The sequence below is a fragment of the Mchenga conophoros genome, linkage group LG20, assembly GCF_057382185.1.
Source record: "Mchenga conophoros isolate Kocher_MC1m ecotype Shallow Benthic linkage group LG20, M_conophoros_male_GT1.1, whole genome shotgun sequence".
NCBI classification, from domain to species: Eukaryota; Metazoa; Chordata; class Actinopteri; order Cichliformes; family Cichlidae; genus Mchenga; species Mchenga conophoros.
In genome coordinates, this window is record NC_140545.1 from 31,730,473 (window position 1) to 31,744,199 (window position 13,727).

Sequence of the window (13,727 nt, forward strand, 5' to 3'; positions counted from 1 at the left end):
TGATATGCAGATATAATTATTTATAACACTGCTATAAGAAATTAAGTTTTATTTTTTTTTATTAATTTCCTCCTAGGGGAACTGGTTACCACGCCACTGTTTGATGGTGAGGAGTCATACATCGCCTATCCTCCTCTGACCAACATCCATGATGACCTGCGTGTTGAGCTGGAGTTCAAGCCAGTGCAGAGAGATGGCCTGATCTTCTTCTGTGGTGGGAAAAAAATGAAGGTGGAGGATTTCGTCGCCATTTCCATGGTGAAGGGACATGTAGAGTTTAGATATGAACTGGGCACAGGTAAAGAGAAATCATATTTATTTTTTATTTCAAAATAAGCAACTGTACAATTTAGGTAGTGATACAGTCCCGATTAAAAGTTTAAGTCTACTTGAAAAATGGCAAAAAATCGTATTTTGCATGGTTGGATCTTCACAAGGTTCCAAGTAGAGCTTCAATGTGCAACAAGAAGAAATGGGAGTGAGAACAAAAAAATTTTGAGCATGCAATTTCTTGAAAACAACACATAAACTGAAACTGTTTTACAGTTGATTAAAAGTTTAGAAAAGTAGCTATAATATATAGATATTGATTGTAAATATCACTCCATGATATATAGAAGTTATAGAAATGTTAAATCAATAAAAGTGGCACTCTTTTCTTATTGTAATTAGTATAAAATTAAACTTAATAGTTTTTGTATTTGTCTTTCAGGCCAGGCGATACTTGTCAGTCCTGAGCCAGTCTCTCTGGGGCAGTGGCACAGAGTTGTGGCTGAGCGGAACAAGAGGGATGGCCACCTGAGGGTCGACCAAGGTCCAGTGGAGAGAAAGACATCTCCGGGCAAAGCCCAGGGCCTCAATATTCACACCCTCATGTACATAGGAGGAGTGTCCAACATGGACATCCTGCCTAAGCCTGCTAATGTCAGCGACATGTTTAAGGGCTGCATAGGAGAGGTGAGATCTCTGTGTACTAAAAATGAGATGTGGTTACACAATATATTTGAACACGTGGAAGCTTGAATTAGTTTGTATTACATGCTTAGGTTTCCATCAACAACAAGAAGGTGGATTTGTCCTACAGCTTCACAGAGAGTAGATCTATCAGTAAATGTGTGGACAGAAGCCCATGTGACCGGCGGCCCTGTCTGAATGGTGGTCACTGCATGTCTAGTGCTGAGTATGAGTACCAGTGCCTCTGTAAGGATGGATTTGAAGGTGAGTGCTTAAAAGAAGACATAGCAAATGTCACATGCAATGTTCCCTCTAAGCTGTGTTGCGCACAAAAAGAAATCTAACCTGAATTGAAATTAAAATAAATAGTGTTAGTCAGTAAGTGACTGGCTGCTCCAGTATGGGATTAGAACGATGTCACCTTATCCCATAGTCCAGCCAATAATGCGATTCACATTCGTATATACGCAGCTAATCAACGTCGTTGGCAGGCTATGACAGCATCCTTATGTGCCGACACCGGTATTTTAGCTAGCAAAGCGTGGCTGATGTGGAGTGAAGCCACGTTAATGACGTGTACAACCATTGGAGATGTGAAAGTGTGGACTATAGCACAATTGAAAAACTATAACAGTTTTTCAATTGTGTTGATAGGCCACGTAAAACCATAGTTATGATAAAAAAATATATGCCGTGTTTGTTTATTTCCTGAATACTATCGTTATTTATATTTACTGCGGGAAGAAACTGTAAAAATGGCGTTTTATAAGGAAAACGCTTGAAAGCGCTCTCCGCCTGTGAGCAACCACCCCCCCCCAGCCTTTCCTATTAGTGGAAAAATGTACTATCAATCAAAAAATGATATGACAACATGGCATTTAGTTGTTTAGGGAGAGAGAAGTTTTAGGAGTTGCAGCGGTGTTTTGAGATGTGAGAGATTTGCGACGTTTAGCGCAAATCTTGTGAAGTTAGTGTGTAGTGTAGTCAATAGTTTTGTTGTGTGTGTCAGAACAATGAGGCGACTGCTAAATGTTACAGGTGTTACAGGAGTGATACATCTCCTGTTGTCAGGCCTGCAGGTATCAGGCTTGTGATGTTCCCCTTTATCTCATAGTGGACAGAAATCTTTTTTGGGAGTGGCACAAATAATTTGTGTGGCATCAGATTTGATGCAGAACAGAACACCTGATTGTTCTGTAAATAGTTTGAAATGTTTATTTTTAGGGAAAGAGCTGCAAAAAACTTTGTTTGCAAAACTCAGTTACTTTTTTGAAGAAGTAACCTGTTTGACCTGTGACCTTTCTTGACTCATGATTGATATGTGACCCTGCAGGTGAACGGTGCGAGATAGTGAAGGATGCGTGCCATAGCAATCTTCATTGCCAGAATGGAGGCATCTGCATCAACAGCCAGTGTGTGTGTACACCTGGGTACACAGGTCTCAACTGTGAGGAAGTATTATCAGGTGAAATACTGCATGTTGTCATTAAACCAGTCTAAACCAGGAGCAAAAAGCGACTCATATCTTCTCACGTTACACTGCTTAGTACACAAATGTATATCCTTTAGACAAAGCCACACATCATCAAAGCAAAAATGGTTGCACACACAGTCACAAACATACAGCACATGTGATTCAAATTTTCCAAAAAATAAAGCCCATTATACATCAAACAGTTTGCTCCCAGCATGCAGTGCTGGGAGGGTTAACCCTAAATGATTACACGTGTCTTACTCCTGCACTCTCACCGCTATATCCTGCACACACAGGCCAGGTCGTCAGCTTCCCAGAGGCCCTGAGGAATTTGGAGTCTAGCGAGGCGAATGGTACAGTATCTAAATATTCAGTCTGCCTGACGCGACCGTGACTAACAGGGCCCTGTCTGAGTTTGAGGGGCCCCATGTCCCTTCAAAGCTCCACCTGAACTGTCTTTTACCTAACATACATGCCCACAAAAACACAATCCAAGCGTCTTTATTCTCACCAACAACTGAGGCTATCATTCCCATTGAAAGTTGGGAGAGGGGAATTCTGCATTTAAACTAAGGGGTAATAGGGTGGTAGCCTGCATTTGGGAGCTAAACTAATATATGCACTCTGCATTGGAGTTGCACCATTTTCATTCTGGAAGTGATAGAAATGTGGAATTCCCCTTGTTTTTCTTTTCCTCTTTCACTCTCATTATGCCTGTGCCTGTAAGATGGATACTTACAAATACAATCTTGTTTCTGTAAACTAAAAACCTGCCTGTTTGTACAACCACACCAAAAAAAAAAAACCTAAAGCAAAACACTTGTTTCCTCTTTGAAACTAAGTCAGGTCATTGAGTCTGCTCCATGTCAGAATATTTGTGGTCTCACTAACAACTTAAAGTGTCTGCTGAAAGTACAATGTGATCATTGTTTGGTTCAGTCAGAATGTATTTCAAGCATATTATGTACTCAGTGGCATATGTGCATGGTGCCATGGCTGTGAAGATTTTTGTCCGTAAGAGCAAGAAACGGTCAATAATTGACTCATGTGATGGCCAGTGTTGACACAAGTCTGCATCTTGAAGTTTTGTTGTTCTACACTTTAAAAAAGCAGTATTTGCATATGCATCATTATCTTCTCATCTTTGAGAACATAATGAAATTTAAGCAGTGGCATTTCATTGCATAGGTGTGTTAAAGTGTGACTTTTAGAAAGGTCTAGAAAGGCTTAGAGGTTCTCCGGCATCCCTTTTTCAACCCTACGAGTTCCCCTTGCATTGACATGCTGAAAGACCACAAAACCCTGTGGTCTTTCAGCACCCTTCAAACTTGAAATGCAAGAGATCAGAGAAAATCAACTGCAGTTTTCAAAACTCGGTTGAATTTTCTCAGCAAGTATTCGTCCACACATCAGCCAGCCCATCCTTCAGCTCAGATGAGCTTGAAATAGTTGAAGGGAGCTTTTTGGGAAACCACTACAAGGTAGAGGATTTCCTCGGAGAAGGGGGCTTTGGTATTGTAGCCAAATGCCGTGATACTAAAACCAACCAAGCTGTGGCTATTAAAGTGAACAAGAACCGCACTGATATTCTGGAACAGGCAAAAAAGGAAATTTTCATCCTGGAGCAGCTGCAAAGGTTGGATCCAGATGCCGCCAACATTGTTCAATGGAACGGCTTTTTCCTTGACAGAGAGCGAGTTTGCCTGAAATTTGAACTCCTACGTAGATCAATGCCTGTGGGACTACATAGGGGACCCGAATAACCGGCGTCTCCCCATAAGCGAAGTCAGGCCAATTTTAGGTCAACTCACAAATGCTCTGTCCCACCTGGGTTCTTTGGGAATAGTGCACGCTGACCTCAAACCTGGCAACATCATGGTTGTAAAACGCTATGAGTCTCCAGTCAAAGTCAGACTTATAGACTTTGGCCTCGCATGTCCTGCGTCTGCAGTGATGCCTGGTGACCGTGTGGGGACGGTTGGTTATAGTGCACCTGAGGTTATGCTTGGCCTTCCTTATAACGAAGCATGTGACATGTGGTCTCTGGGGCTGGTGGCTGTTGAGCTTGTTACAGGGGTGCCACTCTACCCTGGAAAAAAATATTATGATGTTTTGAAATTCATCATAGAGACTCAGGGTCAGCCACCAGATCATGTTCTCGATTCTGGCGTGTATACTGAAGACTATTTCACAAAAGACAACTACAACTACAACCAACAGCGCTGGACATTTAAGACCGCCCAACAATTTAAATACGAGACAGGATATGAATCTTTGGAGACAAGATACATAAAACTGACACGTCTGGATGACCTCGAACAAATAATGATGTTTAGACGAGGACCAGAAGATGGCCAACGCTTATTTGTCAGACTAATTAAAGAGATGTTGGCCTTGGATCCACACCAGCGGATAACACCCTCTCAGGTTCTACGGCATCCCTTTTTCAACCCTGGCCTCTCCAACAGGTTCCCAAGTATCAACATTGAAAGACCATACAGAGTCAACTCTCCAGCATGGCATCTTCCACCCTGGACAAAAGTGATAAAAACACAAACTGGGGTTGGAAAAGGATATTAACAGCAAATTACACTGGAAATATTAATTAAGCTGCTCCAATAATTATCACTTTGGCTTTTTTTTTTTTTTAATTTTCACTCCCCCCACCCCAAACAGTCGCGGCAGATAACTGTCCCTTCCTGAGCCTGGTTCTGTCGAAGGTTTCTTCCTTTTTAAAGGGAGTTTTTCCTTCCCACTGTCACTAAATGCTTGCTCATAGGGAATCTTCTGATTGCTGGGGTGGCCAAAACTCTGGGGGAACTAGCAATTCTTGTGAAAATTAAAAAAAATAAAAGCCTACCAATATTCAAAGCAGAGCAGCGGACACCTTACCATCACATCAGTCCTTTAATCCGACCTAAAACACCATGTTTACAGAAATAAATTCCATACAAATTGGAACTAAATTGTTGTTTTTGATTGTTTATAAATATATATACCCTTCAGCCTCCTAGTAGACATACCTGTGTTATAAATGTGAAACGCCTCTGATTTTCAGAAAAGTTGACCTCTGACCTTGAAGTCAAGGTCACTGAGCTTTAAGCTTCACAGAGATTTTCAGTAGATGCAACCATGGTATTGATTTGAAAAATCGACACAATCACAAACTTGGATGTCCACCGCACCTCGCCATATACCAAAGATTAAGAGGTGTTTTTTTCTAGGTTTTTATAAAGATTACAAAACACAAATAACAAAAATGCCAACGCTATTGTCATTTTTGACAATGCTATTTTGATGTTGTCTAATGTAGCGCAAAAAAACAAAACAAACCCAAAACTTAATAAATAAAGTAAATAAGGTATATACTACATAGTATACAAAATTTTAGTGGTCCACAATGGGGTCAATGAACAGAATGAAGGAAGTAAGTCTTTTATATGACAATGGTGTGAAAAAGCGTTTTCCTATTTATTTGTATGTTTGTCACACTTAAACATTTCAGATCATCAAACATTTTTTTTCTTTTTTATGTAAAAAGACAAATCCTTTAACTGTCCAGTTTTCTTGATGTTATGATGCTTCTACCACTGGTTTGTCATTAATAAATCAGACTTTGGCTGCTGCAGCAGAAAAAGACAAAGAGAAAATGTAATCACACAAATCAGAGGTGCAGATTTACACTTTACCTGAAACAGAGCAAAAGTGCTTTTTAAATAGGTTAATGAATATTAAGTAATATAGGCTAGATGTCTGGACATTACTAGTTTCGTTTGGGCCTTCTGGGCCATTAGTCCTCTGGCTTATTGCCAGTTACCAGCCAAATGGCTTGTGTATTTTATTATCTTAGTGTTTTAAAGATTCTAGTTCTTATTCTGGTCAAACTGTGCTTCATTATTTGTTTACAGCACAGCTACAGTTCCAGGTGACTTCAAGTATACTACATGTCAATGGCCAGCAGCCTGTATTCAGTTTGAATATTGCTGTAAATGTACCTGGATCTGTTTCTATTGGGTTGTGAATTTAGTCTCACTGTTACATCCAACTTTTAGAGTGGGATAAAGACAAAAAGAAACAAGAGAGAATGGATTTGTAGTTAGAAATCCAAAGTTGCTTCTGTTTTGCCCACACACATTGATGATGATTTCACATCACTAAGCAGGTTATCAAATGTGGACAGAATGTTAGCAGAAGCTTATAATTCTCATAAGATTCTGTTTTTGTGTCATTCAATACAATGTGTTTATGTGTGACATTCTGATATGAATCATAGTATCTTAAGGAATTCCAAAAATGGCTGCCAGGACAGCTGCCACCACACTGATGTGACACACTACAAATCAACTCTTTGATGCTCTGTGCTGAGTCTGCACAATAACCTGCACTTAAACATTCATTTAATATCACGTACACATATACACATACTGTCCCTCAAGAAGACACTGAGAAAAAATAAAGAATAACATTGAGACTAACTTTGCCATAAGTCATAGGTGTCAAACTCTGGCCCGCGGGCCAAATTTGGCCCGCAGCCTAATTACATTTGGCCCGCGAAGCCATACCAAATTACTATTAGAGCTGGCCTACTGGTATTATACAGCTAATATATATATTGTTTGGTATTAAGCTTTGCTTGTTCCATATTCAGTTTTCCAGCAAAACTTATTTGAGTCCATAAGAAAAGATTCATTCTTATATCTGGAGGAAGATTTTTTTTTCAATAAATATTAATGTTAGCCCGCGACTTTGTTCCAGTTTTGAATTTTGGCCCACTGTGTATTTGAGTTTGACACCCCTGCTGTAGAGCATCCCTCCATGGATATGCCGCCCAAGACCATCACTGTGCACCGGGTGAACCTGCTCTCATCTGTGAAAAGCACAGGGCGCGGTGATGGACCTGCCAATTCTTGTATTCTTTGGCAAATGCCAATCGGGCAGTGGTCCCAAAAGTGGATGTCGGGCACTCAGACCATCCTCATAAAGTCTGTTTCTCATTGTTTGATTCACATCGGTGTCCTGCTGGAGGTCATTTTAGGGCACTCTGGCAGTGCTCAGCCTGTTCCTACACAAAGGAGCAGATACCAGTCCTGGTGATGGTTTAGGGACTTTCTACGGCACTGTCAAGCTCTCCTAGAATAACTGTATGTCTCCTAAAGTCTCCTGCATGCTCATGAGACTGTGTTTGGAGATGCAACAAACCTAGCAATGACATGTACTGTGCCATCCTAGATGAGTGGGGCTGCATGTGCAACATCTGTACAGTCGAGGTATCGCGCTAAATGAAAACTAAAAAAAAAAAATTTAAATCAAGAGGCAAAAAATGTCAGTGAGAAAAAAAATTCCCTGTTTTTGGGTTTGTCTCATTGTTGAGTAGCTGCTGTATCTACCAGACAAATAAGACAGTTTTTTAAAAAAAAAGCCTGTGGTTACACTATGGTTACATAGTGTTTTTTTCTGTCGAAGAATGGGACTGTAGAAATTGTCTAGAAATGTTGCATCTAATCAAGTCTGTTTTACCAGGAATTCTCTGTACTTTTACCACTAGAGGGCACCATAAGTTCAAGTGAAGGTGAACCAGCTTTACTGTGACTTGAATCTGTTTTTATGCTTATTTTATTGTATTTATTGCAGATTCACCCTATCAGTATGCAGCTCATTTCAACAATAATGGATACATTGCACTTCCTAAATCCATTTTCCCAAGAAGGTAAATAATTTGTTTTCACATTTAGTGAATTTATATGAATTAATATAATGATGAAGTGAAATTATTATTGTGGTGCTGTTGTTTTTTACTGTTTAAGTGCCCACGATTCACCAGAAACAATTGAAATGGAGATCAACACCAGCTCCTCTGATGGCCTGATCCTATGGCAGGGAGTGGTGAGTCCTGGTTCTGCCTAGTTCTGTGCCTTATATTCATATTTCTCCTCCATGTTTTCATTCCCAACCTAACTTTGCTTCTGCACTCGAGCACTCTTAATCATCACTGTGACTGTAAAAAAAAGAAAAGAAAAGAATTGCTGCCATTTTCATAGCATTTCATGTCATTTATAGACTTCAGTGCGGTCGGTAATACATAACTGATGCATTACTACATCTTTCATCATTACACTATCAAATCTTCTGCTGAAGCTATGTCATTTTCAGGCATGCTGACTGTAAGCCTGGCACCCTCTGACACCACTAAATAAATGCATGTTGCTTCTCTAACTCACCCCCTCAATTTTCCTCAGGAGACCAATGGTGCACGCATTTTGCGAAAGGTGCATGCTATTAAAAAGGTATCCACTTTTTTTTTTCCCATCTGTGCCACATGAATTGTATCTTTGTTTGTAAGGTACTATATCATCAGTCCTCTTTTGACATTGTTAGTTTGCATGGAACATTTTGTGTCACTGCCAGGAATGATCTCACTACACTGGTTCATGTTTGCTGTTATAGCGCTTGTTCTGCAATATGACCACAGGTCAGCTGGTCCGTGTTCAGCAATTCATACACAGTCACACAACAAGCTGTGACCTTGTTGTGACCTAACATATTTAATTCCAGGAACCTGGAGAACATGGCAAACGCAAGGACTTTATTAGCCTCGGCCTACAGAATGGACGCCTTGTTTTCAGGTAGGTCTGTTCTGAAATTCTCTAAATCTTCTGACATGCAGATTAGGAAAAAATGTTTACAACTCATAATTATGGTCATGATTTGTATTATCTAGTTACCAACTGGGAAGTGGAGAGGCACAAATCTTTTCCGACAGGTCAATCAATGACGGCAGATGGCATAAGATCACAGCAGTCAGGTATGATTGCATTTCATTATCCTGCAGTCATTTGCTTTTACATTCTAGATGTATTTAATAAAATAAAGCACTATGAGTTGTGGTTGTCTTCTTTCATCAATAGCTACTTAATTTTCTGTCTCAGTAGAATACATCTATTATTTATATCAAATGAACGTATACTTTTTGTACTATAACTTGTAACTTCTGTAACTTTGTCAGATTATCTGTTGTTGAAAAGGTTGATTATTAACCTGTGGAGTTCCATAATTTCTTGAATTAACTTGTGTTGTGTGGCTCTTTTCTCACAGAACTGGAAAAGATGGCTATATCCAGGTTGATGGAGGAGCCAAGCTACATGGACAATCTAAAGGCAAAAGCCTCATGGTCAACACCAAAGGCAATATATATCTTGGTGCGTAGAATGGCAGGATTGAGTCCACAAAGTGACAAAATATAGATGGATTATTTGAAAAAACAGGACTAAAATACTGCACAATTGAATACATTCATTCACAAATATAAGTTAAATAATACATGAATAGTGATGAATTAATAATAAATAATAATCCATTCTTCCATTTTCTTAACCGCTTGTCCAGTGCACAGTCACAGGGGGGCTGGCACTTATCCCAGCTGTCATTGTTCAAAGACAGTCAGATAAATAATGAGTTGTAACACAAGTCAGAGGATTTTCTGGCTACTTAGTTTCCCTGAAAAAAATTGAGCTTTTCAGAGGCATTATTGTGTCAAAGTAGTTCACATATTTTTCCTGGCATGCAAACAATTTTCACACAATTCTTTAGCCTTCATAGCATTATCGTTACCTTTTAATTTTTCTTGGTTACAATGGAAATAGTTTCTCACTGTGTTTATCTATCATCTAGCTTTATTCCAGTATGTCAGTTTCAGACATGCTTTTCTTCAATATTTGCAAATCAATAAAGTTACCTATGTGGGTGTGATTCCATGCAACAGGTGGAGCCCCGGGTATGACTGCCATGACAGGAGGGAAGTTTTCATCAGGAATGAAGGGCTGTGTGAGGAACCTGGCACTGATGAATGCTCGGCCAGGACAGCAGCCAGCCCAGGCCATTGACCTGCAAGCCCACGCGGCCCATGGCATCAACGTGCAGCCATGCTCTTCATAGACTGCTGCACACACGTACACAAACACACATAGAGACTTTGAAGAAACATCACACACACACACACACACACACACACACACACACACACACACACAGCAAACCTACACAAAAAGACTTACACAAATAGAGCCTGACACATACTTGGTGCTTTGCTGCTACCAAAAAAAAAAGATTACACAACAAGATGCATTTATCTGTGTGCAGTAAAACCAAAAAAAAGACAGAAAAATTCAGACAATATTAACACGTCTTCTCTTCCTCGGTGTTGTATTCTTGATGAAGGACTATTAACACAGGAAAACCAGTACAGTTTACATACTTCCAGCAGTAGAATTAGCCATGAGAAAAGTAAAACATATTAGGCCTTCTACGATGGGTCAGATCCTAAGGAGGTGGAGATGTTTTTACAGCACTGAATTTTTATTTATATACATATGATTATATATATTATATTTGTGGGGGGAAACATGCAAACTAACCATAACTGCTCTTCATCTTTCCTAGAATTGTTTCTGGGTTCTAGTACTCTGTGTCCTGGGCTTTTTAAAGGCCTAACTGTATTAATACCTGAAGACTTTTAGGCCTTCTTTCTTCACTTCTGTAGAGGAACCTTTTCATTGCGAGCATGCTTACAGTCTTTCCTGAACCGTTGGGAGAGGAGTGCACATGGTCACAGTCACTTGCAGCTTCAGCACACAACTCAGGACGTCAAATACAAAGGATTAAAAGCTAAGGATATAAGTACCGCTGCTTCAGCTTGGCTTATTGTTGATTCACTAGTAATTTGCAGTGCTTTTTGTCTTCTGTCTATATATTTTTTTTATTTTTAAAGAAAGAAATCTTGGTGCTAAGGTGAGACATTACAATACAGCACATAGTCAAATAGTTAATATGTCACATGTAGAGGTTTTATTTAGTAATTTGGCATAGATCAGCATACAGTCATTACTTTTGTTGATGTGCATGGCATTTTTGGATTGATTTAATGGCGGTATGGCATTGTTTGTTGCCTCAACAGCCTTATTTGATTGAGTAGATCTCAAAGAAGGAGTTTAAGTGAACTGAAAATGTGTCATTTTTTATGTATGGTTATTGAAGATATTGTTTTATGTGTTAAACTATCTGCCAGTCAGGTAGATATCTGTGTCAACTAAGAATGAGTGTATATGTGAAGTAAATTTGTTTGTTATGTATGTTTTAGACCTTTCCGTTTTTTCACAGAACACTCCACATTCAGCCGCAGTAAGGGTCAGATGTGTGCATTTGGGTTTGTGTGTGTGTGCATGTGTCATTATCCATATCCTCAGGAGGATCAATGCAGAACTGCCTCAAGGTTTTACACAGGTTTGGTAGCTTTAGAGACACCTCACTAAGCTATGAAACTCTGAAGGCTCTGTGGTTCTATGGGATGTTTTCTCTCCAAAGAGAGATTCATCCGCAGCACATAGTTGGATTAGTGTTTGGCCATGTGTGAATGCAGTGGAAGCCTCCTGCAGGTGCTGTGATCAATAGTGTAGCTCTAATAAAATAAAGCATGCTCGCAAGCCTTTAGTTGACCACACCACACAATGGCACAATCACTTTGGGATTCACAAACCCTTTTCTTGTTTTTTTTGTAAGCTTAAAATATTTGTATTAATATCCTAAAATGAGCAGCATCCTTTCACATAGAGTTGCACCGTTTTAATTTATTTTGTGTTTTTCTTTTTTTCCCTGCTTTTTTATTGCTTTCTAGGCTCGATTCTACTGTTTTAGAACAATTACAGAAGCTTGCTACTTTCTTTTCTTTGGTTATTGTGTATTGCCTCCCACACCCTGTTGTTTTTCTCCTGATGTTCGATTTCAATAGGGCCCACCTGGAAACTTCTTCAAAAATGACCCCAACAAGGTTCCATTAAAGGTTAACATGTGATATTTGACTGGAGCTTCCTGGTCAAATGGATGAAAAGTGGTCTTATTATTCACTAATTGAAAAAAGTCTTAGGCTCCAAATGTATGAGTGCACAGAATGATGTCATCATGAACAAGCGGGATGAAGAAAGCTAACGCTGTGGTCCAGGTTAGGACATTAAAGCAGATAATGATGGTGTGTGTGCCCCTTGGTGGGTGCCTTATGTGTATCTGCTCTTCAACTGGATTTTCACACATACACTGTACACTGTCACCAAATGCGGTTAGTGAGAAACTGATAGCTGCTTTTGGTTTATTTTACTCCACTACAAATAAAGAAAGGTGCACTTTTGGTTTTGGATTTTAACTTGCTGTTTTTATTTTTATTTTTTCATTGATCATTTTACTCCTTCACTTCTGAGCGGCAGACAAAAGCAAATTCTTACTGTATCAGATAAATGAATGAAAGTGTACCAGCTGAAAAATGTCTATGTCAAAATGACTTGACTGTTTCATTTCCAATGTTGAAAGATGCTCTTCTTGCCCTTGGTGTTTCTTAATTAAAAACAAAATTCATGTGCTATTTGTACGTTGTGAGACTTGTTTTTTGCTGTAATTCACATTACTGTTCAGAAATAATCCATTGTATCGTACAGATATACCTTTAACATGATCTCTGAGAGGTTGATTTAAACACCTTATTAAAAATTCCAGATCCATCCAAGTCCATCCAATTCCATGATAACCTGTCCCATTGGTTCAGTTCTGAACCAAATAGATAACTAGACAATAGTCTAGTTATCTATTTGTTAAGTGACAGTGTAAAAAAGTAAATAATAATAGGATGTGTTCCTCCAGTAATAGACTGATAACTTCTGGAGGGCGTACCCTACCCATTATGTGGTTGGATACTCTCCAGCCCCTAGTTATGGCACTAATTATGCCTAAACATTCAATAACATATTCAATAACATGAATTACAGTGATAATACAGGAGAATATCCTAAATACATTTAAGCAGACACCAGTTGCTGATTAAGACATAACATTTCTCTTCCTTAAAGACCTTTCACAGTTAAAGTAATCATGAAGTTGCAGTTTCTTAAAAAGAAGGCTATCAAATTTATGAAATGTCCCAAATTATTGGTGGGCTGTGTGTCTTTGTTTCACCAGTGAGTCTAGAACTAATCCACAATAGAAGACAAAGGCTGTCAAAAATGCAGGTAGCATTTAGCACAAATTTCAAGAGTGGGAATAGACTACTGCTACTGCAACACTTGAATCATTGTTTCTTCTTACATGACTGCTTCTCTGTGTGGGCTTTTCTGTGTGCTGTGTCACAGTCTTGGAGACGGTTAGCAGGGAAACTGAGCAGCACCAGAATGGCCTCTTGAACGTGAGTGTAACAAAGACTGTGGGTGAGGCCCTTTCAAATGCGTCACAAAACAGTTTAGTATCACAAATTACAAACAAGTTC

General features: G+C 39.3%; 1 protein-coding gene across 7 annotated transcripts in view; it reads left to right on the forward strand.

Moving 5' to 3' along the window:
* The window catches only part of hspg2 (heparan sulfate proteoglycan 2), a 97,089-nt gene extending 84,256 nt beyond the window's left edge, over window positions 1–12,833 (forward strand). For 4 of the 7 annotated variants that reach the window (XM_085260479.1, XM_085260475.1, XM_085260476.1 and 1 more), the window contains 12 exons: window positions 77–298; window positions 713–957; window positions 1,047–1,218; window positions 2,288–2,419; window positions 2,725–2,781; window positions 8,060–8,135; window positions 8,233–8,311; window positions 8,665–8,712; window positions 8,981–9,051; window positions 9,147–9,230; window positions 9,521–9,624; window positions 10,188–12,833. In XM_085260479.1, the coding sequence (XP_085116605.1) occupies window positions 77–298; window positions 713–957; window positions 1,047–1,218; window positions 2,288–2,419; window positions 2,725–2,781; window positions 8,060–8,135; window positions 8,233–8,311; window positions 8,665–8,712; window positions 8,981–9,051; window positions 9,147–9,230; window positions 9,521–9,624; window positions 10,188–10,360 (1,463 nt within the window). In that variant the 3' untranslated portion in view covers window positions 10,361–12,833. The remainder of the gene's footprint in view (window positions 1–76; window positions 299–712; window positions 958–1,046; window positions 1,219–2,287; window positions 2,420–2,724; window positions 2,782–8,059; window positions 8,136–8,232; window positions 8,312–8,664; window positions 8,713–8,980; window positions 9,052–9,146; window positions 9,231–9,520; window positions 9,625–10,187) is intronic. The other 3 variants (XM_085260477.1, XM_085260481.1, XM_085260480.1) reach the window with 1 other exon arrangement.
* The last annotated feature ends 894 nt before the right edge of the window (window positions 12,834–13,727 follow it).